Source organism: Phoxinus phoxinus, assembly GCF_949152265.1.
Source record: "Phoxinus phoxinus genome assembly, chromosome: 5".
In the NCBI taxonomy this organism is placed as follows: Eukaryota; Metazoa; Chordata; class Actinopteri; order Cypriniformes; family Leuciscidae; genus Phoxinus; species Phoxinus phoxinus.
In genome coordinates, this window is record NC_136880.1 from 21,558,450 (window position 1) to 21,584,007 (window position 25,558).

General features: G+C 41.4%; 1 protein-coding gene across 1 annotated transcript in view; it reads left to right on the plus strand.

The window, feature by feature from the left end:
• The window catches only part of clcn2a (chloride channel, voltage-sensitive 2a), a 47,218-nt gene that overhangs the window by 3,862 nt on the left and 17,798 nt on the right, over nt 1-25,558 (plus strand). Inside the window, exons 2-6 of the mRNA XM_079613976.1 lie at nt 13,331-13,484; nt 21,838-21,969; nt 24,073-24,201; nt 24,309-24,442; nt 24,538-24,615. Coding sequence (XP_079470102.1) covers nt 13,331-13,484; nt 21,838-21,969; nt 24,073-24,201; nt 24,309-24,442; nt 24,538-24,615 — 627 coding nt within the window. The remainder of the gene's footprint in view (nt 1-13,330; nt 13,485-21,837; nt 21,970-24,072; nt 24,202-24,308; nt 24,443-24,537; nt 24,616-25,558) is intronic.

Consider the following 25,558-nt stretch of genomic DNA (forward strand, 5'->3'; position numbering starts at 1 on the left):
ACCTACTTGATTGCAAAATGGATTAAAGAAGGCAGTTTAATCCCACATCAGCTTTTAGTCGCATGATCGCCATCCAAGCATCTGAAACACCATTTGGCCCTGAACCACTATAATTTAATAGAACACCTCAGGTAAAGATATTACACATTTCTTTAATATTCTTAATTCTGGCTCAATGTCAAACCGTCCCACACCAGGTGCGGTGGAGTCATTAGTCTAATGGGATCAATGCATTAATTCTTTTTTTTTTTCTTGCAAGGGATGCTTTTGGGAAACAGGAAAAGTTCTGGCTGCTGACAGAGGTTGGTTTTGTGAATTTTCTGGCTCTGTTAAATACTAATCCAATACATCCTTTGCCTTACTTGTCCATTATATAAATGAAAGAAGGTCTGACGTGGCGGATCTAAAACTTATCTTGATAAGCTTGCTTGTAGAGATGTGACATCAAATGCCCTGAGAGGCTTGATAACATCCTATCAAGAATGTCTGCAAAAATATATTTTAAAGCCTTAGGTAAAATGTTGTTTATGATCTTGAGAGGAGTTTCGGTCTTGTTTTCACTACAAAATAAATAAAACCAGAGCTGTGTATACACTACCTTTTAAAACGTTGGGGTCAGTAAGATGTTTAGTCTTTTTTGAATGAAACTGATACTTTTATTCAGCAAGGAGACATTAAAGCGATCAGAAGTGACAGTACATCATTTGGAATTTTGCTAAAGATTGTTGTTTCGGGTAGGCTGTTGTTTGAACTTTCCAAAGAATCCTGAAATATATTAGGCAGCACGATTGTGTCACGGTTTATGGGAGGTGAAAGGAGCGAGGACTCAAGTGCAGGAGTTGAAGGGCTTTTATTGATAATACAAATAAAACAGGAAAACTACCCCGAAGGGTAAATACAAAAGACTTGACTTGACTTGACTTGACGATCGAGAACATACAACGTTCACACGACAACAAACCAGCACAGAACTGAAAACACAGGGGGAATAAATAGGGAGAGCAAATAAAGCAGGTAATGAGGGAGGGCAGGTGGGGCAAATGAATCAGTAACAAGGTGGGCGAGGTTAGACAATGGACTTTATGCACAGCTGCACTACTTCCTGAACTTTAGCCAGCTCCTTTGTTTCCTGTCTGCCATTATTGGAAGAACTGATTAATCCAGGTGTGTCTGATTATTGTTGTTGGTCAGGCACACCTGGATTAATCAGTTTGTCCAATAATGGCAGACAGGAAACAAAGGAGCTGGCTAAAGTTCAGGAAGTAGTGCAGCTGTGCATAAAGTCCATTGACAGGAGAGCACATGGAACAAGGAAACACATGACAAGCCATGTGCTCACACCAAACATGACAAAACACAAGCACATGGCCAGTAAAACAAATCACAAAACGAGACACGCAGCTAATGAAAACACTCATAAGCCACGTGTTCACACAAAACATGACAACATGAAAGCACACAGCTAGTGTAAAACACAAGCTGTGTGCTACACAGCACAAGACAAAACAAGACATGATAGCACATGAAAACGAGGCACAACGACAAGACAAAACAGGAGTGTCAGGACACTGAAGACTGGAAATTCAGCTTTCCCATCATGGGCATAAATTACATTTTTAAGAAAAGGATTTGTACAGTGTATGCATGCTTTTAATTCGTCATGTGCTCGTTATTGGTTTCCCATGTTCATTGCACAGTTAGCTAAGCTGAAGACACTTTCTAGGATTTTGGCAAGTTTTTTCTGTCAATTTTTTTTTTGAAGTTTGAAAAAACAAATATGTTGTAATGCAGAATATGCAGTCTTAAAGGGATAGTTCACCCAAAAATGAAAATTAGCCCATGATTTACTCACCCTGAAGCCATCCTAGGTGTATATGACATTCTCATTTCAGACGAATACAATCGGAGTTGTATTAAAAAGTGTCCTGACTCTTCCAAGCTTTATGATGGGAGTCAATGGGTATATTTTTTTGGAAGTCCATCAAAGCGCATCTATCCCTAAAACTATCCATTTAGTGTGAAATGCTCAGTGATGGCCTTTGCGATTAATCTTCTCTGGATGAGTTCTGGTAATGTCAAAATATGTGGCCCACATTTCTCTGGTTTGACTTCCCTTATGACACCCATCTAGTAACGAACCAATTGGAGCACAGCAATTGATAACGTTATCTGCGCGTTGTATTCCCTACTATACCTAAAGAGACAGAGAGAAGAATAGAGATGTTTGGTTGAAAATACTTGTTTATGAGGGTTAACACAAATGTCTTTTTGCCTTCAAGTTATCTTTTATCAAAATTATCTTGTGTATGCTTTAAAGAATGTCATATTTAGCCTAGCCACAGACTCCAGACATTTGAAAGAAAAAAGTTCTTGCTTTGGCAATAAGGATGTCAGAATGTGATTGTAAAACGCCTAGTCATGCCTGTCAATCATGACCAGTCTAAGATAAGATGCACATTGTACAGTTGACATAAAAAAAGATCACACAGTCTTCTGTGGACATCGTGGAAGATCTCTTGGGGTATTATTGCACAGTCTGACAAGCAGCAATCAAAATGGACAGCAAATATTTCACAGTATACAGCCATATTTAATTGCGGTGGCTATTACATCCCATTCAGCCTGCAGTGGAGTGGCGCACCTGCCTTAGCGACACAGGACAGGGCACTTGATGCTCTCAGACGGCTGGCGAAAGGCTCTGAGGCAGAAGTGGTAAAAGGTTCCATTTACACTCCAAAACCCTTCAGAGAGATCTTTGCCACAGGCCACTCATATCCACCTGAAATATTCCTTGAGCTTGTGTGCCTGTGAGTCTATTTGATTAGCATACTTGCTAGCTGTGTACCAATAAATGTAGGCACAGGTCAATGACATACAAGAGTGTACTTGATAAAGAGAAAAAATTTATCTTGGGGGGGGGGGGGGGGGTATATCTATTATCGCCAAGATATATTGATATATATTATGCTGTAGTGAGGGGCCCACCCCTGGTTCTGTGACCGGGTCACAACATTTGGTACTACGCCCCTATTACACACTAATTAACATAGAAAATGTAAAAAAAAGCATTATAGCACCCGTCTAATAGGACCCATGCATTGTGCTGTGACCATCAAGTATAAAGCATATTTTATATATGTTTTTACATTTTCCTTAGGCCTTGAATAGCATATGCACATCTTAATCATTTTTTTTTAAAGTTAGAAAAATATTTTTAAAGGCATTTTTTTTATTTAGCAAATAATTTATTATCAAGCCGAGAGTATAGTTCCTGTATACTAGTTCTACTCTGGCTCAACCAACAGACCCTGTGACGTAACTTTTCATCAACAGTGCACATAAAAACGTGTTGTCAAATTATGTTTGAAATGATTATTGCCACTTCCATCGACATCAGTGTGTTTTTTACAACCTATAAATGTTGTTATGCTAGTACTTATGTGTATTTAAATGTCTGAAACCTAAAATACATTTTGTGTGAAAAACACTGCACAGTCGTGATATATGAGAAACGCTCAGTGTCTATGGCTCATCTCCAGTCAAAGCGGGAAAGCAGATTTGAATTTAGCAGTTCATCACGTGATGCGCTGAATGTTCTAATCGCACCGGTGTGTTTGTACACATCAAAGGGTTAATAGATAGGACAAATAGCAAGAGCTTCACGTCTTACAACAGTTACTGAACTGGGGATTTTGCATGTGAAAGCAGCACTGCCAGACCTGACTTCTAGTACCAGTTGTGTGAAAGAATAGAAAAACGTGCCCCGTTTTCCCAGTTCTGCAGAGCCCTTGCTGGTTAATATGCCGCAGGTCTGTTTGACCGCTAGGATACTGAAGGGAAACACTTGTATCGAGTAAGTGTGCTCTGAAGTGTTGACGGGGTTGAGCATGATGTGATGAGGCAGCATCTGTTGGGTAAACCTTGTTTTTCACAGCTTGTCGCCTAAACCCTTTTCCTATTTTCTAGGAGAGGTCAGGAGCTCACCTGTGATAGGAGCGTCGCACTTCGGACGTTCCATTTGATTGGTCGCAGCAGGTCATTGAATGTGACAGCTTGTGTTGCTAAGGTTAAATGTCACTCTGTTTGGAAATGGTGGGAGAGTTTAATTGGGCCAGACTAATATATCAAGCTGTCCAGGATGGACGGGTGCCAAGCTGATGAAGACGATGACTTGGTGCGATTAGGCGTCGCGTGTCGGGCGACGGCTTCAGGTGGGTAGATGTTTAGAATGAGTGACGAAAGGGTGCAAAGGTTGTGTGAAATGAGGCAGACGGAGCAGAGGAGGAAGAGGAGGGTATGGATCAATCTGTGCTGGGCTGCTTTGCTTTCTCTCTATGAGCTGCACCTGCTCATGCGAGCGAAGGGAGAGTCTGCTGGAATCGTGATGCTCATCTCAATGTGCCGCTGGCGGCAGAGCTCCTCAGATCAGAGTGCCGTGTGTTTATAGAACAGAGAGAGAGGGAGAAACAGGAGGAGGGAGTGGGAGAGAGGGATTGTGGCGCTACACAACGGACCTGCCAATATTCCCGTCTCTCCATCTTTAGCACCGTGGGCATGTGCCTGTGTGGGAGCAGCTGACTGTAAGAACGAGGGATGGGAGAAGAAAGGAATTGGGAAAGGCAGAGGACAATGGGTGGGAAGGGCTTAAAATACCCCCTTACGTCACCCACACAATATCGGAGGACAAAATCATGGATGATACAATATGAATTCAGCTGAAGGATACAAAATTGTTGAAAGTATTATTGTAAGTTTGCAGTGGTTTGACTCCCCAATTTCTGGTGTAAAAAGAAAAATGTAAAATTGATTTACACTTTAATCAGATCTCTAGTCAGGGTCCAAGATGAACCCAATGCAAGCTAAAATTGGGTTTGGCAAGTAAATAAAACGGTTAATAAAAAATCTATTTGTCTCTGAACATAATCAATGTGTGATATGCGTAATTCAAACCATAGTGATTCAAATCTAACTATTCTAAAATTAGAAAAAGTGTATTTTGGCTGTCTACATTTTTCTCCAGAACTATATGTGGCGACACATATGTCAATTACTCCCCGTGTTAAAAATGAACAGAAGCTGAGGCTGGCACATCTTGTGAATGATGCTGCGAGTGACACAATGACCTACATTGTTTGTCACAAATATGCAGTGAAAAACAGCTAAATAATATAAATGTCATAGTGATCGAATATTTTAGCAAAAATAATACAAAATATAGTTTTAATGAGTTAATGGGGTCATATAATGGTATGGTACATGCACTTTTTCAAGTTGATTGTACTGAAATGTGTTATTGGCAGTGCCTGTACACAACCACCACATAATGATACAAATCCATCCAGTGTTTTTTTTTTTAAATCTCCTTGATTCCCCCTGTCTCAAATCGTGCCGTCTGACCGTGTGACGTCACACGGTCGGACGCCCCTCCCACGATTGTTAATTGACAGCAGCGTTTCAACACAGACCCCCCCTGAGCGAGCTGTCAACATAGTCCGCCATTGTTGATACGCTGGAGCAGAATGGCGTCTAAGCGATTGTGGTGTTCTGTTCTTGGATGTAATAACGAACACAGCAGTCATTTTGATGTTCCTAAATCCGAACCGCTGAAGACGCAGTGGCTTTGCAGTTTTGTTTTCGAAGGGAATATTCCCCACGATCAACGTCAATGCTTTCATGTTTGCGCGAATCATTTCTCACCAGACTGCTTTATAAACGAGGGTCAGTAACATTATAAAGCTAGTTTTGCTAAGAAGTTGCCCCTGAAAAAAGAATCGGTAACTTACCAACTATTTGTGTTCCTGCTGCACCTCCAGAAGAAGTGAGTGTAAAGATTTATTCATCACTGACAAGCCTACATTTACCGGAAAAATTTTTTTCATGACTATTAGCTGTAACATCAATCTGTCAATGAACTAACATATACCGGTAACGTAACATCAGTAAACGCATAGCGTTCGTATCTTACTACTCTAACGTTACCCTGCCAGTACATACAAAGATAGATCAAAGTGGCATTACGTTAACCAACCATTCAGAAACGTCCTGTCGAATTGTCATCATCTTGTTCTGGGTCCGACTCCGGTTCAAAAATACGGTTGCACAGATGTGTCCCGTCCTCAGAGACTCCCGCTGCCATTCTTCCTTTAAAATATACCCTCAACTGTTGATAAGGCAACACCACCTGTGTTGTGTCAAAACCAGAGGGGCGGGGTGAGCAAAGCTCATTATCATTTAAAGACACATGCACTTAAATGGCGTGCTGAAAACAGAGCTGTTTTTGACCAGGTCAAATTTGTGTTTCCTTACAATACTAATGAGAATTTTTAATTAAAGTATATTACAAACTTTTCATTTAGACCCTATAGAATCATATTAACTTGTACAAAAATGGCATTATATGACCCCTTTGAGAAATATTTACAGATGGTAAAAATTCACTCGTCAGAACAACCTGTGTGTGATCTTCATCTGTTATAATTCATGTTCCTTTATTTCTTTCATATTATTTATATACTTAGAATCTCAGACAGAAATCATAATCTATGGGTAAAAACATAAATTACAGGTACTTTTGTAGATCAGTAACAACCCTTTTGTAAATTTGTATCTAAATATTTTTGCAGTGTCCTCAATATGTCTCCCATGGTGTCCCTGGGAGCCCTGTATATTGAACAGAACTTATAATTTTAAAGCTATTACCCAGACTAATAGATTGTGGATTTTGGAGAAACAACACAAAACAACAAACCTCATCTTTATCAAATAACAAGCAATAATTTTTGTTTAGAGGAGAAAGAACAGTTTCACTTCTCATTTAAATCACATTCTCCTCAATATCGCCTGAGAAAATTTGTGCTGGGCAGTCTGAGGATAAAAGTATAGATTTCAGTTATAAGAAATGAAAATCATTCACAGAACAAATACTGTTTTAAAGTATTTGATTTGCTCAGGCGAATTGTCACAATTTGACATTACCACAAATCACAGCTCAATGCAGCAAAATGTGAAAGTAGTTAAAATTCTGATGGTGTATTATGTTCCTATATCTCTGTGAAACAGCCAACCAGCACTGTTTCTGACACTGTTAGCTTTAATGTGTAAAGCCCCAGGAGAATACACATCCTATTCAGCTGCTTAGAAAAAGCTTACATTTCATCTATTCTTTTCTATACTTAAAAATGACAGACACCGTATAGCACTTAATTTATAGTTTCTACAAGAGATATTTACCTGCATTTGACTTTTTTCCACATTTACTTTTATTACGCCATTGAACTTAAGGCCCTTGGATTAGGCCCGTCGATTTCGTTGGGGACGTGTTCGTATCAAGATTTTTTGGGGATAAAAAAAAATCGCAATATTCGCAGTAGTGAACGCACCGGAGAGAAATGCATATTTCATACGGATTACATAGTTTTTATTCGTTTTGAATTGTTCTGTTTAAAGGTATTTTTTCAAGCATTTTGTGGATAATAGATATATTTCTCAGGTCTGTGAGGCAAGAAGGCTATGCTGAGTTTCGGTTCATTTATGAGATGAGTTCATGCGCTGGCGCCACCGTGTCATGATTTCTATTATCTGCTTTACTTATTATTTATTAAATCCAGGCAATTGGTTGATGAAATATTCATTAAAATTAAGATAATTAATACAAAATGAAATTCACTTTAAAGAAAGGTTTTGTGCTTTCTGTTTGAGGTCTCTGTGAAAGTTTTAAAGCAGTTTTTTTGTGCCGCTTTCAGAGCAGTCACGTCAGTAACGGGGAACTGTCACGTCCGTAACATTGTTTTTTCCTCATAAATGCGAACACAAAAAATAAAATAAAATGAATATTTTATGTTCTGTGGAGAGCATAGTAGCTTGGAGAGCTTAGTAAGCTACAGGACATCGTCTTTCAAGGCATGACCTCCGCGAAAGAGGAAAAAAATGAATGCGTCATTGTACCCACTTCTGAAAATGCACTTCCGAATGCATCTCTGTCCCAAGCAGATTTCAAACCAAACTGATGCCCATGCGTAGCCTATAGCCGTGACAGGTCAAGTGACAGGCGAGTATAGCCGTGACAGGTCGAGTGACAGGCGAGTATAGCCGTGACAGATCGAGTGACAGGCGAGTATAGCCGTGACAGATCGAGTGACAGGCGAGTATAGCCGTGACAGGTCGAGTGACTGGCGAGTATAGCCGTGACAGGTCGAGTGACTGGCGAGTAGGCTATAGCCGTGACAGGTCGAGTGACAGGCGAGTAGCCGTGACAGGTCGAGTGACAGGTGAGTATAGCCGTGACAGGTCGCGTGACAGACCCATATAGCGGTGACAGGTCGAGTGACAGGCGAGTAGCCGTGACAGGTCGAGTGACAGGCGAGTATAGCCGTGACAGGTCGCGTGACAGACCCATATAGCGGTGACAGGTCGAGTGACTGGCGAGTAGGCTATAGCCGTGACAGGTCGAGTGACAGGCGAGTAGCCGTGACAGGTCGAGTGACAGGCGAGTATAGCCGTGACAGGTCGAGTGACAGGCGAGTATAGCCGTGACAGGTCGAGTGACAGGTGAGTATAGCCGTGACAGGTCGAGTGACAGGCGAGTATAGCCGTGACAGGTCGAGTGACAGGCGAGTATAGCCGTGATGGGTCGAGTGACAGGCGAGTATAGCCGTGACAGGTCGAGTGACAGGCGAGTATAGCCGTGACAGGTCGAGTGACAGGCGAGTATAGCCGTGACAGGTCGAGTGACAGGCGAGTATAGCCGTGATGGGTCGAGTGACAGGCGAGTATAGCCGTGACAGGTCGAGTGACAGGCGAGTATAGCCGTGACAGGTCGAGTGACAGGCGAGTATAGCCGTGACAGGCGAGTATAGCCGTGACAGGTCGAGTGACAGGCGAGTATAGCCGTGACAGGTCGAGTGACAGGCGAGTATAGCCGTGACAGGTCGAGTGACAGGTGAGTTTAGCCGTGATGGGTCGCGGGACAGCCGCATATACCCGTGACAGGTCGCGGGACAGCCGCATATAGCCGTGACGGGTCATGTGACAGGCGAGTATAGCCGTGACAGGTCGCGGGACAGTCGCATATACCCGTGACAGGTCGCGGGACAGCCGCATATAGCCGTGACAGGTCGCGGGACAGTCGCATATACCCGTGACAGGTCGCGGGACAGCCGCATATAGCCGTGACAGGTCGCGGGACAGTCGCATATACCCGTGACAGGTCGCGGGACAGTCGCATATAGCCGTGACAGGTCGCGGGACAGCCGCATATAGCCGTGACGGGTCATGTGACAGGCGAGTATAGCCGTGGCAGGTCGCGGGACAGTCGCATATACCCGTGACAGGTCGCGGGACAGCCGCATATAGCCATGACGGGTCATGTGACAGGCGAGTATAGCCGTGACAGGTCGCGGGACAGTCGCATATAGCCGTGAAGGGTTGCCGGACAGGCGCATATAGCGGTGACAGGTCACGTGACAGGCGCATATAGCGGTGACAGGTCGAGTGACAGGCACATATAGCGGTGACAGGTCACGTGACAGGCGCATATAGCGGTGACAGGTCGAGTGACAGGCGCATATAGCGGTGACAGGTCACGTGACAGGCGCATATAGCGGTGACAGGTCACGTGACAGGCGCATATAGCGGTGACAGGTCGAGTGACAGGCACATATAGCGGTGACAGGTCACGTGACAGGCGCATATAGCGGTGACAGGTCACGTGACAGGCGCATATAGCGGTGACAGGTCGAGTGACAGGCGCATATAGCGGTGACAGGTCGCGTGACAGGCGCATATAGCGGTGACAGGTCGCGGGACAGCAGCATATAGCCATGACGGGTCATGTGACAGGCGAGTATAGCCGTGACAGGTCGCGGGACAGTCGCATATACCCGTGACAGGTCGCGGGGTCGCATATAGCCGTGAAGGGTTGCCGGACAGGCGCATATAGCGGTGACAGGTCGAGTGACAGGCGCATATAACGGTGACAGGTCGAGTGACAGGCGCATATAACGGTGACAGGCGCATATAGCGGTGACAGGTCGAGTGACAGGCCCATATAGCGGTGACAGGTCGAGTGACAGGCGCATATAACGGTGACAGGCGCATATAGCGGTGACAGGTCGCGTGACAGGCCCATATAGCGGTGACAGGTCGAGTGACAGGCTTCCCCTGCCACGGAAAGATTTTACCAGTACTGAGCCCTTGCACACTGAGGGCCAGATGTACTAACGCTTTTGCGCCCACTTCAGGCGTATTAGTTTCGCAAAGTGCGCATAAAACCATGGCGAGGTATGTACGAACGGGATGCACTGAGATTAAAGCGCAGACTGCCTGTCGCGGGAACTAAAAATGGCAAAATGCGCTTCGTGTCATGCATATGCATTCATGGGATGGTCAAGGGAAAAAATGGGAGTGTCACATAAAGAGTTGGTAGGGGAAGCGTAAACTGCGCTTAATTATATATTCCGCGTTATGTACAGAAAAAGCCGGTGAAAGCGCACCTCTATTTTGCGCTGAAAATTCTCCGCCTCTTAAAAGCAGGTGTAACTTAGGAAGCGGGTTTCCTGGCATATGCCTCCTGGTGAAATGTCAGTAGTAATCCGTGTAAGACTAAGACATAGGCTAAGGAGACGAGCTGAAAATATTTTTGCCACAAGAATCACACTTTTTCAGTTGAGTGAAAACAAAATCATTAAGCGTTAGAGATTAAGCAGCTATACGTAATATTACAGTTACTGGAAGAAATCAAAGATGACATCGAATCTCTGACTCAGCGTTCACATTCCATTCCAGCAGTTGTTAAACTCCTCACTACATTACAATTTTTGTCATCAGGATAATTTCAAACAGTCATAGCGTGATGGAAGGAGGAAGCCCATTCAATTGCGCATTTAAATACGCGCAATTTACGGTATAGTGGGTGGGGACAGGTGCTGATTACCTGATGAACTGCAGGTTTGGTACATAACACGCACACTGCGGTTTCACATCAAGTGCTTTCTGCGCCTTGGCCACGGCGCTATTAACACTGCGTTTGCAAATGTACGTACATCTGGCCCTAAAATTCGCGTCCGAAATTTTCGCACGTTAAAAAATAAATACAGCCTCACGTTGTGTCAATCACGCTTAACTGCCTCCGAAACTTTCGTACGTCATACAAAATTTGGATCGGGTTAGATTTTCTGTTTTTCACATCCGTAGCAAGTATTTTGAATGGTGTTTTGACAATTCAGAGCCACCAAATCATGAATACGAAAAAACGCATACAAAAAGTTCGGACTCAGTGTGCAAGGACCTTTACTTACCTATACTATACTTAAATTAACAGAATTTGTAATCATGTAACTCAAAAATAAGGAGAGTGAGCTTGCTGAAATCTGTCAAAATGATTAAAATTCCAATCAAATTGTCAAGCAAAAAAAACTTTAAACAGAATAACTGTGATTTTCAGGACATTGCAAATAAAAGCCCCAAACACTAAATCCACACTTTTGTCTTACATGAGCAAATTAATTTCTCATCCCTGAAGCACTGCAAATAACATTATTGACGACGATTAGTATGTCTAGGAATGTCACACAAGCCAAAATAACCGTTGAGCATATCCGAGCAACACACAGTATTGGTGTTTCATTCCTAAACGAATCAGTGTTTTTGAACTAAGTGGTTAAGTAAACGATTCAATGACCCACTAACATAACTTGTTTGTTCTTCAATGTATCCAGTTCCACGTGTAATGTAAATCAACCATTACTTTGGAATGTAATGGTTATACTTTTCTGAAATGAAGCAGCCTCAATAATGTATGTTGCTGACAAATGCAACCTCTGGAGGATGCAGCCTTTGAAATGAGACAGTTAGTGGCAGTAATTTTATTTTTATATATTTTTAAAAATATATATTTTTATATTAACTTTATTATATATTCTCTTCACTGTACATGTATAATAAAATAAAAGGACACAACCTGTCTCTGTTTTTTAAATGTCAGTTTTAATGATCAATAATGTTTCATATTTTTAAAATGAAGACAAAAAGAAGCAGGAAGAACTGTATAAAATACAGTTTTCATATTTCGTGTTGTAATAAATATATGCAGTGAAGATAATCAATGTATATGCGTTTGCCTGAACCACATTTGTGTGGCCATTAATTATGTTTAAGATTTTTTTATATGAAAAGACACAGGATGGTGTTTTGTAACATATTTAGTTTTATTGTTGACTAACAGAGGCAGAGTTGTATTTTATACCATATTAAGTTTTGTTGCCTAAAATATACATTAAGAAATAACTGGAGTAGCCAGAGCGTGCTGAGTGACGCGATCAAGAACGCCGCTGTTCCATTTGCAGAATAACCGGACTCCTCTCGTCCTCTGGAGTTCGTTCTCCTGAGTCGAACTTGGCAAGTCCGAAGTTTGCGTACTTGGTATTGAGAAACGGCTAGTGTCTTGTAAAAAATCCTACTTGCATAACAAAATGTAAAATGTAGAAAAAGTTACAGCAAAATATGTCTGGAATGTGCAACGTTTCTACTTTTAACCTGATTTTTATACTGATGTTTGAAAATCTTGATATTTTAATAAATAAGCTTTTAGTGCCTTGCTTTAACAGGTAAACTATCATTAATCTAACCAGTGCAACAAGCCAGAAATTGCACATTATTTTTACTGGAATCTGTGTATCTGCATCTGAGGTATGAGGGACGTGAATCAAAATAAAGTGCACCTGTGTGTGTGTGTGGGAGCATGCAGTTCTAAAGAAACGTATCGGCATCCGGCCAGAGGCACTTTCAAAGCAGAAAGTCCATATAAAATAGCAGTCGGGGCAAGTACGTGGGACATTTCCAAAGCATTGAACCTACCTAGAAGAAAAGTAAACTGTATTTTTTTTAAAATGTGTAACAGCTGTGAATCTGTATGTTAAGGAGACCACTGAAATGCTCACAGTAACTATTGAAGAGTTAATGCCCTCCATGAAATATTGAAGAACGTGTGCATGAGACAACAACAACATGAACAATTCATGACTCTTGTAAGTCAGGTGGACATTCCCCCCAAAGGAATAAGAAGTGAATCAACAGTCACAAGTATGTTTCTATGGCCCAATTAGGCCAAATGTGGATGCTTAACTTTAAATCCCACAAATAGCACCATCTCAGTGAAGCAGGGATGTTTCGGGGATGGTGCTCAGGGACAGGAAACTGACAGACTACCTCCATTTAAAGGGTTTTTTAAACAGCCTGTTAAGTCTGACATTATTTCAGTGAAGCGCTTCTCGGCTGGGTTTCCCTTCATTTCCTTCCCATGTAACATCTTCATTCACTCCTGTCTCACTTTCAGATGTATGGACGCTACACACAGGAGTTGGGGGCCTATGCCAAAGAAGAGGCAGCTCGTCTGCGTGAGGATGGAGCGCTGCGAAGGACCACCAGTGTGCGCGGCCAGGCTCCAGAACTGCTGGAATATGAGAAGAGTCCATGTGCCAAGTGTCAAGGTGGGTGTGTCGTATACATGTGTGTGCCAACTGCTCGCTGGCTGTTCTGCTAACGTCATAGCTTGCTATTTGCAGTGGTGGCTACAGAGAAAAGCTGGGAAAGCAGAGCCAGCAAATCCACAATGATGAAGGGCAGCAGGGATTGAAAGAGGAGAAGGGTCACAAAGGGCAGCAGGCGAAAGAGTTAGTTAGAATGTGCTGGAATTGGGGATTAGGTGAGGCCATTGCTGGAGATAAATGGGAGGGGATGGACTGAAGATCAGAGCTTTACTCTGGCTGCTGTGATGCATCTACACTCTTGGTCAGGGCCTCGTGGAATCAGCGGCAGCAGAACTTTTCATGAGAATAATGTTTTTCCTGCAGAATTGGAACAGCCGTACTTTCCTCTTTTTCTAACACAGTGGTTCTCAACCTTCTTGACTCCAAGGCCAATATTCAGAGGCCCTCCTATCTAAGATGATATGTACCTCTAGTACTTCAGTAACCCAAAAGTATGATGTCAGTTTAAAGTTTTACATCTTATTTTTAGTGTTTTTAGCATTTTAATTATGACTATGGTAATATGATTAAGGCCACGTTCACACAGCAGCAGAATACGGTTGTCAGGCCTGTATTTGAGTTCTTAATAAAGTTGCATTCACAGTACACAGTTCAGTTATTTATGGAATGACAACCGCATTATTTTACCCGGAAATTTTCCAAATTTTCCATTTTCCAAAATCCAACCACTGTTCTCCACCGGAGCTGCTCCCATCAGTTTTGTGTTCTACGTGTGACTCAAATGCTCCGCTCTCCATCCAGATATAAACACCGCTGTCGGTTGATGAAGATTTGACGAATGAACTCGATTAGACTCTTATCGTGTCAAAAGTGATGAGAAAAAGTTTTAGGGATGCTGCCATCTTTTATATTACTTCGGTCACTGTCGCTATGGTTACTGGTAAGAGAAGTTGGGCTTTACTCCTGTTGCACGTTCATATACAGTAGTACATACTACTGTAAGTTGCTGTGTAAACAGGACATTTTGAGACTCACACCTGTAAGTAAATGCGGTTGTCATTCCAAAAAAACTGACAGTGTGAATGTAGCCTAAATTTTAATCATTTTAAAGTAGCACGCCGACTTTTTGGGACTTTAGCTTATTCACCTTTGGCTCCAGCTAGCATACTGCTCCCAATAAGTGACAAAATAACGCCAACATTTTCCTATTTACATGTTGTGATTTGTATAGTCACAGTGTGTACAAATAACAAGGTCACATGAGACAGAGCCATCTTCTAACTGTATACATACTGGGAACTATATTCTCAGAAGGCGAAGCGCTACTACTTGTGCGGAGTGATTAGCGCAACACTCTGAGCGAACTCTCTGCTCCTCACCACGGGGCTTCTCATGTGCTGCGAGCAAATCACTCCGCAGAAATAGCAGTGCTTCGCCTTCTCAGAATATAGTTCCCTAAGTTCTTGTTTTTAACATTTATAACAGAATATAAAGTGCTGTTTTCTCCGAACATCAGCACTATTGCAAACATGATAGCCTATTGATTTTATACATGTACATTTTTCCACATCATTTCATTTTATATCTCACATTTAACTTTTTTTTTTTAAATCTTACCTGCGTTCCACTATGCTGCAAGACTGACACTTGTCAGAGATTTTGCAACAAGCCCTTAGAAAGCCAAGTTCTAAATGTCAAAATCAGAGTTTAAAAAATAGTGTAAAATATTTCCTCTTTTTTTATACATGCACTGCTAAATTATTTCTAATAGACAATGCAATATTCCATAAAAACTGTAAGAATTGTAAAATTTGATTGAATTTTGTGATAAAAATTATGTTTTGTTAATGTAGTACAGACAGCGATTGAGTAGCTGTTGCTATGGTTACACCCCTTCTGTTTGTGCTCTGATTAATCTAACTTTTGTGGTTAACGAAACAGTATTTTAAATTTTCCTTTAAATGTAAATGGAATACATAATTTTGAGATTCCTCCAACCTTTTGTGTGGGTTAGGGAGGCAGAACCCACAATCGGCGGCATAATTCAAACCCTGGCTGCTGTTCCAACAAGGTTTTTGACCAGCTAGACTTTCTTAGTCAACCAAAATGACTTTCCAGTTAACATGCTGGCCAACCAGCTTCATCAGTTTTTCCTAGTGAACAGTATAGCTAGATCAGCTCTAGTCTCAGCCTCAGACGTCACACCCACCGACCGTTGGCTGAACGTCTGATGCATATGGCACACAACTGGAAACGCTTTAGGAGTTTTGAAGTCAACATCTAATTGGTTAAATTCTACAGGATGACCGGGAGACCTGTGTCTCGCATTTTTTAATGGTCCGCCTATAAACAAAGCCATTGTGACGCCAAACCCCCTCATGGAAGAAGAAAGCCGTTGTGTTTCAAACTGTGACAATGAGCGCTTATTAGGATCAACTAAATATTGGATATTTTATGGGAAGTTCCATTGTTTCAGGAATGTTGCACAAAGGTCTGTCATCGTAGGATCATCGACATTTTTACGCTCCTGACGCAGAACAAAACGAACTGTGATTGGTTGACCGGTGATTGAAAGTTTCTATGGAGTCCAGGCCTTCTGCTGTCAGTCTGTAGATCTGCCTACGCAAGACTAGATCAGCACCTAAAAACGCATAGATTTGATCATATTCAGATCCATATTTAAATCGATTCTACATATTTTTCCCATCAATATGAAAAAAAGTGAAAATATAATGTGAAATGTCCATCTGGCTCTGCTCATGTATTTGAAGCAGTTCAGTGAGACAGGATATGGTCATGTCTGATGCCTGCAGATGTGGTGGTTTACCTCCTGCTTTCTAGATTACCCTCTACTGGTGATTAATTGTCACTGGTTTGTGTAGCTGCCGTTGTTTATCAATCTGTCACGCACATTCCACAGGTGTGGCCATCACCTGAATCTTAAACGCTTCTTGATGGTCTTCACATTAATGGCGGAGATATTTCCTCCCAATCATTTTTCAAGCATTGACACTGAACGTTTGCTGTTGTCTAGCCTGTAAACTACAACTTGCAGCATTTATCAGCCTGTTCAATTCCCTCTGAACCTCTGCAGTGCTCGCCATTCACCAGCAGGGAGCATAATCAGTCTGCGCTGTTTAGAGGTGATAGATGAGACACATAGACGTGCAGTGTATCTGTAATGAGCCACTGTGTCTTTGTGTGTGCCTGTGCATCTGTATCTAGAAATGCATCACTGTTCACTAAAGCATGTCTTATATGGACCGTTACATTTGAGTTTAGGGGGAAAATATATTCGCCCAGTAACAATTTATTTTTCCATTTAATGGTACGATAAGATTATTGGCTGGGAAAATGCGAGCTTTGAACAAAAGCAGTGGCCATTCATAGAAATTCTGTGATAAACTATTAAAAGAAGTTGGGTCCTCATTAAACGGGCAACAGTGTCTCGCAGTCCAATGTTTTTAGTGCTAATGAGGTATCTCTCATTGGTTTCTTGTCATATAAATAGACTGCTCTTTTGGCCTTGTGTAATCTCCAAAGACACACAGCATCTGTCTCTATATCATCCTTCCCGCCTCCCTGTTGAGTGTGAAAAGCATGAGAAATCTATCAGCACAGCGTGCAGCGGAGGTCTTCTGATCCTCCTTGACTGAGTTTGAGGGGTTTGGAGGCTTGTCAGCTCACTACCTACACACCGGTCTACAGAGCTGGCATCATATGTCTCTGTGTGTGTCTCTGTCTCATTTCTGTTTTATTCCTCCATCTAGTACCGTTCCAAAACCTAGCGACCTGCCACGCATTCTGCCTACATGGCTGCGGTGTTCTAAAGCTGCATCATACCAACCATCATGAAGCCTCATAAGTGACTGATTTGAAACGATCGATCTGCATATGCGTCGCGCGCTGGCTCTCTTTATTGAACTTGACTTCCGACTCCATAAGAGTTTGCTGTTCGCTTGTTGCTAAGCTAACCGCATGATACTCTAATAAGCATTCAAATATAGAGAAGCACCGATCGACCGGCCAGGGCCCGGTTTTCTGCATTACCGGTAACACGTCTTTCAGATTCCGAGCTGGTCCGTTTTTTCTTGCCAGCGGCAAAGAAAATAATGTCAGCTGCGCGTTCTCGCTCTCTTCTCTCCGACGGCAAAGTGACACACACCCGCCACTCTCATCTCATTTGCTTTGATTAAATAGTGCTTGTATTGCGCATCATTTTACTAACTCCCACAGGTTTTGCACTCACACCAAAAGCGTGTGCACCACTGATCTATATAAGTGGTGCGCACAGGTCACCTCTCAGTATCAAGCAGCTTGTGAGTCGCAAGTACCAAAATGAGTGGCTTACTGCGCTTAAACTGTCAAATAGACTCAAAATGCCCGTCTTGGTGAGTATTTAGGTAAGTACAGTCAGTTTTAGAACCTACTTATTTAAGAAAGATAACACAAGTTGTGTAGCAGTATATTGGATCCGTGCATAAACTCTTAAAGTGACAGCAGCCTAATATTCCTGCTGCTGTCTGTCATGTTAAAGGGTTAGTTCACCCAAAAATGAAACTTCTGTCATTAATTACCCACCATCATGTTGTTCCAAACCCGTAAGAAGAAATTGTTGAATAAAGTTGTTATTTTTGTTTGTTTGGAAGATAATTAAATATCTTTTTGAAGATGAACGAGATGTTTGGAACGATATGAGGGTGGGTAATTAATGACAGAAATTTTCATTTTTTGGGGAACTAACCTACAAGAAGAAAAGACAAGATCTCTGCTCTTGACTGGATTACTTTTGTAACTAATTGTAAGCATTATTCTGTATTTATTTATTTACAATAATGAAGACTATCCAGTGTTATAAATAGCACTAAAAGTGGTTCATTGGCTTGTAACCACTTTAAGTACCATATAGCACCTCACCTTTGTCAAATGGTGCTATGTAGAACCATAAGAGCACCTTAACCACCCCAAAGAACCGCTGAAGAACCAAACTGGGCTTAACAGGTTCTTAAAATGGCAGTGCTATATAGCACCATAAGCACTGCAAAGAACCCCTGAAGAACCGCTGAAGAACCACTTTTTTTAGAGTGTATACCCCACCTGAAAAACTTAAAGCCGTGTTTATTTCATATCTCCCTTTATTCTATGGCATTAATTTGTGCTGCTGTTTGAAATTTGTTTGTTTGTTCTTATTTTATTACTTATTAAAAGTATTTTTTTTGTCTTTTTTATTTACTTTTTTTTTTTTTTTTTTTTTTTGCATTGAAGAAAAGTAGATTTTTGTTTGTATATGCTGTCAATTATTAGCCTGGCTTCGCCCTCCTACATACTTCCACTCAATTTTCATTTTCTTTCAGTACAAGGTCTGGGATTGTGGTGCATTCTTGGGTTTTCTCCGATACATTTTTTGCAGATCCAATCAGCGAACAGAGGGAGTGGCTGAGAACGATGGCATTGAGGTTGTGCGCTAGTTTGCGTTGTCATACGTCATGACCAAACGTTAACGATTGGTTATGGCAGATCCAGACTTTAAACTTCAACAGAATACCCGCCTGCAAGGAAGTTAACGCTTGTCAATGGAGAGAGGCCAGACTCTCTGTACAAATGAAATGTATGAGAGGTAGAACCAGGCTAGTCAATTATACTAGGTCTTTAAAGGAAAATGGTATCGTCAAAAATCGGTATCGGCAGGTCACACTTACAAAAAAAATTGCAGTCGTGCATCTCTATTAAAATACATAGCACACAGAAATAGATAATACATTTTTATTCACACTAAATTATTTTTTCAACACTTTTACGTATTTAGAAAGGTAGATACAGTGTATTATTTCATTCACCTTGTCCACCATGTAGGATTTTTTATTTATTTTTAGCACTGAGCTTGTGACAGTGCTTTTTGTCATTTGTCTTTTCTGTGAAGGATAAATACTTTGTCTAAAAGAAGAAGGGATGTTGACTGGGAGCATAATGCCTTCCCTTTGGTCAGGATTGTGATTATGATGTTTTAAAAATGCTGCCTTTGTGTTGTCATGCCCACTTATCATAAAATACTTTTAAACTAAATTTGCTTATAAAAACGGGCTGTTGTGGTTTGTGCTTTCTGGGCCTATTTCCAGAATACATTCACATATTTGGGTTTGCTAGTGTTTGACCTGTATAGCAATAGGGTATGACGGGTCGCTAATAGCAGTTGTCAAATTTCTCCACCTACAGTCTACAAAACATTTTCACTTTCCTCCAGTGTTTCTGTCTGTCCCAGCTCTTTCTTTACCCCAATGATGTGTAAATGCAAAAGAGAGAAATGTATTGATTGATTTAGGTGGTCAGTTTTTTTTTATAAAATCAGGGTTTGGCACAGTGATTATATTTTTCTAATGGCCTGGTTCGATGTTTAATTTCCCTGATAACATTTTCAGCAGCCTCTGCACATAAAAAGTCTAAAAAATTTTTTAGCAATGCACATATGTGGCAGAAATAATATTTATATTTTTTATTGAATGTGGTTTCTCTTTAAGACAGCTCTATAAAACAACACTTTATAAACACACGTTTGCTTGAAAAAGATGGCATACAATGCAAAATACTTTGTAATTTGTATGCCTTTATGCTACAAAAAAAATCACATAATGAAATTTTGATTTAATTTTGAGTTGGCGTATTTTGAGTTGCCGTATTTTTGGGCTTGTTTTGGGTCTTGTGAGATCTGGCATCAGAGTGTATATGCCCATAGCGAATAGAGTATATAAACACATATCCCGCTCTCCCTGGTGTAATTAGACTTTATTTGTGAATTTTAAGATGACAGAGGGGGGTAGATTTGCGACAAGCTGTCAGCATCCTGCAGTTTTTTTTTTTCTTTCTGCAACTTTAGAGTAAAGTCCTACCTCCATAGCTGACATGATCTGTCTATTTCAGTGCTAATTGTTTTGGATCTGTGGATGAAAACAGAGAACTGGCAGCAGTCCACCAGCTCGCCCTCGTGGGAAATTGTGAGTACTGCTCGGAGACTCGGTGTAGAAAATCCCGCACAAGTTGTCATATCAGGCAGAGTGAGGGCAGATACTATTGCCTCTCACCAAACCTCCTACACCTTTCTACTCGCTCTGGGAATATAAATAGATCTAGGATATATAATACATTGGTATATTATGCATGCATTCCACATAAGGATGTCACTTCCACTGCTGGCCTGTGACTCACTTGTCAAAGACACTAAAATCTGTGTGGGGAAGAAGCATGGGCTCTGCATATTTATACGGTTATTCCTCAAACTCCAATTAAGTGTCAAAATATTCTGCATCTCAGCACCTCTGTCTGGCACAGTTTGGAGATAAGCACTGCAGGTTTGCATGTCCAAAATGCATCTTGAATTGCGATAAATTTGGTTCGGCTTATTGCTTTCTCGGTTGCGGATTGTTACGGGGTTTATTTTGAGAGCAAAGACATCTGTTGTGCCACTTCAGTGGACAAATCGGCCCACGTGCCAACTCCCGCTCAGAGGAACCGGGCGGAGAGCCACTTAGCAGGTACTGAGGCTGGCGTGGCAGCGACTCTGTCACGTTCACAGAGGGGTCCCATCACCTGCCGCGACCCTTCCCTTTCCGCTGTCTTTCAGGTGCGTCTTATCTTCACACACACAAGCCATTTCCTGTCTGGGTCTCCGCAACCCTGTACACCTATGCAACAGCGCAATTGTTCACACTCTCGTGAGTCTGGAAATGTGGGAATCCAGGAAAACAAGCTCTTTTATGAGCAATTGTTCACTTCATTAAAGCATACTGTGCACCTACTGCTGGGTTTAGGTAATTTCTCTGGGTTGTTCATTTCCTGTTCATACAGCCTATCTCTATGTTGTGATTACAGACTGACCTATAAAGAAAAGGAAAACGGTGGATGTTATAGGCGCTTAATGGATTAGATCATTCAAAAAATAGAAAATTCTGTCTACATTTACTCAATCTCACGAAACCAAAATAGTCCAACATGAAGACATTTTAAAGAATTTTTCTGCTTGCTCTTGCAATTACCATAAATTCATCATAAAAGCGGCCCATATATAGGCTGATGGGCGCAAAGCACGAAACCCACAGCACACTTTCATGTTTCAAGCCTTTTTTCTACTGTATTTTTGTCAAATAAATGTGCAGTATAGCATATAAGCTTTTTTTAAGTTTCAGTGTCTTGGTGCTCATTACTTAGAACTGCTTGGACAAGATCAAACAGCATATTATTATAAATGTACTTTTGTGTTCCTCAAAAGAAAGTCATACAAGTTTGGAACGACTCAAAAGTGAGTAAATAATGACAGAATTGTAATTTGTGGGTGAACTATCCCTTTAATGTCTGTCTGCAGTCTGTACGTCACGGTGTAAGAAGTTCCTGATTTCCCGTGTGGGTGAAGACTGGATCTTCCTCATCCTCCTGGGGCTTCTCATGGCATTGGTCAGCTGGGCTATGGACTACACTATTGCCTTCTGCCAGCAAGGTGAGAGAGAGAAAAGAATGAAAAGAAAGAAAAAGACAATTTTCTGCTTGACAGGGTCCCATGAAAGTACAGATGGTGTCATTTTAATCAGTCAAGTATTGTTTTTTTTCATTGAGGTATCATCATCATGTGTATTCTGGGATGGAAGGTGCATTAATGCCTGAACGAATTGGTGCCAACTCACTGACCTCTTTTTGCAAAAGAATGAGTTTATTTACAAGGACGGGGGGGTGTGGCAGTTCAGTCAATTAACAAAAAGGCACATATCAAGGGCGACTTTTTTTATGTTGCAGCATTAGCTAAAGGTGTATGAAATGAAGGGTCAAGAAATATACAGATATGACAACTAGTACTTTTGACACTTACATGAAATGAAGACCTCTGTGATGTCAATGGCCTATTTTGTATCTCCTCCGAGTCAACACTTTGGTGTTGTGGAGTCTGCGTCAGGAAGAGAACATTGAGGGTGCATAACAAGCACACTTCCAACTCAGAAATTGGCGAATGCAAACAACCATTGCAAATCTAAAGCACTAGTACATATCAAGTGTGTCATACAGGACAGGGCCATATAGTAGGTCGTCCACCTCATGGTGGTTGCCTCATGGGTTTTAATCATGGGGGAAAAGCACTAGAGGGATCGCTGAGATCATATTCAGCTGAAAAAAGATCTCCGTGATCACTCTAGTAATGCACACTTTTGATTCCATCCCTTTTGTTGGGAAAACTAGGTTGAAGTCAGTAGGGGGTGCTGTGGTCTGTGTGGGTCCTAATGCCCCAGTAGTGATGGAGACACTATACTGTCAAAAAGCACCGTCCTTCGGACGAGACGTTAAACCGTGGTCCTGACTCTCTGTGTTCATTAAAATTTTAGAATGTCCTTAAAAACAAAAAGAGGTGTAAGTGGCGGGGAAATCACATTATGAAATACATGTTTTTCTCCAAAACACATTGGGAACAATTATTTGCCCCCTTTTATTAAATATGTTTGCAACCTCCTTTTCCCAAGATAACAGCTCTGAGTTTTCTCCTATAATGCCTGATGAGTTTGGAGAACACCTGACAAGAGATCAGAGACCATTCCTCCACACAGAATCTCTCCAGATCCTTCAGATTCCCAGATCCATGTTGATGCTTCTTCTCTTCAGTTCAGCCCACTCATTTTCTATAGGGTTCAGGCCAGGGACTGGGATGGCCATTGCAGATCTTGGTTTTGTGCTCAGTGACCCATTTTTGTTTTGATTTTGATATTTATTTATGGATCACTGTCCTGTTGAAAGATCCAAACATGGCCCGTTATAAGATTTCTAGCACAGTCTGTTAGGTTTCGATTTTTTATCTGTTGGTATTTGATCCAATCCATGATGCCATGTATCTGAACAAGATGTCCAGGACCTCTGGCAAAAAAGTAGACCCACAGCATTAAAGATACAGCACAGTATTTAATTTTACACATGGGGTACTTTTTTATCCCTGTGTGCACCAAACCCATCTTAAGTGTTTGCTGCCAAAAAAGCTATTTTTGTTTCATCTGTCCATAGAACATTTGAAAAGTACCTGACACTACTGGAACGGGTTCTATGGTCAGATGAAAAAAAAAAGAAAGACACTGTGTTTGAAAGGAGGACTATATAATCCTCTGTTTTTACTGCAGTGCATTTAACGCAAAGTGTCCACCCTGCCAAGAAATTAAAATGACAACTAATAAGAGAACGAACAAAACAACACTGAAACTCACCCTTGATTGGCTGAATGTTAGTTCTCTCAAACCTAAGTAACCAACACCAGAGAACATGGTGTTCACAATAGTGGCATGTGTCAGAATCACCTTTAAATAGAAGCCCCTGCTACACCCCTGCTATGTGCTGTACCATCTAGTGTACGAATTTTAGACCGCTGAGTGCATGTTGAGTGTATGAAGTGTCCAATATTCCACATTTTTTGGTTAACTAAGTGCATTATCCAGGTCTTTTTGTAATTTTCTTTGCGAACACCCTATTTGTACTAAAAATAGTATAGAATAGTCCATAAGTATGCAATTTGGGGCGCACCTTATGCATCTACAGAGATGTAATTATGTGCTGTGTGTGTCGGTGTCTGCAGCACAGAAGTGGATGTATGGTGGTCTGCACAGTAACATTCTGCTGCAATACCTGGCCTGGGTCACCTATCCAGTAGTCCTCATCACCTTCTCTGCCGGCTTCACACAGATACTGGCGCCACAGGCAGTGGGTGAGATACGCACACACTGACCCATGCTCACGTAATCAACTTAAGCCAAATGGCCTTTACGTGTTCCCAGATCTCTTTGTAACCCCTTTCCTCTTTTCTTCCTCTAGGCTCTGGGATCCCAGAGATGAAGACCATCCTCCGAGGTGTTGTGCTGAAAGAGTACCTCACTTTCAAAACCTTCGTTGCCAAAGTGATTGGCTTAACTTGTGCCCTTGGAAGTGGCATGCCTCTGGGCAAAGAGGTGCATGAGAGGGGATATCTGATCCTAGATAAGCCTTCTAATGCTAAAATACTGCGATCACATCTGTTATTTCTTTCTCCTCTTGCATCCTTTAGGGACCGTTTGTTCACGTTGCCAGTCTGTGTGCTGCTCTGTTGAGCAAATTCATGGCCTTGTTTGGAGGAATCTACATGGTGAGAGGCTTTCTAGTGATGTTGTCTCGTGTCAATAACTTTCTGACATTTCAAATTTTGGTAACACTTTATAATAACCTGCATTAAGAACATTAACAAACATTATTACAACATATTATGCTTTACATGAAATCATTTATAATCAAATAATTCGAAATTTCATATACAGTGGTCAACACACAACACGTTTGTACACTGTCACACTCAAAAATGTATGAATTTCATTGCATTAGATAACAAATTTGCTCCAACATTTTGTGCTTTTGTGCACACAGCCCAAGTTTGAAGCTGACATTTTCAGACTTCCCCTCTTCTCAGTGATAAAAAAGGAAAGGAGCCTATTTGACTTAACTTTAACTATTGATCTATAAACATCATATAATGATTGTTAAAGACCTCTTAATGAAATGTCCTATTAATAATGACCTATTAATGAGAGATATTATAAAGCGTTACCAATGACTTGTGTTTGTATTATCACTTTACATGTCACTGCACTTGAAACGTCATGGCCTTGTTCTTCTAGTCTCATCTGCGTGTATCATACAAACAAGCAGCTGAGGGTTCTCTAGGGTTTTTTGCTAGGCTGTGATTAGTCAGAGTGCGTACGGTGTCGGTTCTCTTGGGAATTGCAAGCACGGTAAATGGAGCTGTTTGTAAATCGTGCTAAAAGTGAGTCAAACGGCCTTTGTGCGATTCCATATCAACCCTCTGGACTTTGCCCACAAAGTAACCTGAGAAATCACAGTATGCTGGGGAATGGATCAATAACATGTTGTTAGCGCAGAGTGAATCTGACAGAAAATCGGAGACCATAAACATTCTGACACATTTTAACTGTTCCTCTGTAATTTAATGCGCTTTAATTGGGCAAATGTCAATGGCATGTTTACGCAGTCAATCAGGAAGGGGGGTCCGGGGTAACGGGCCGTGCCGATAATCA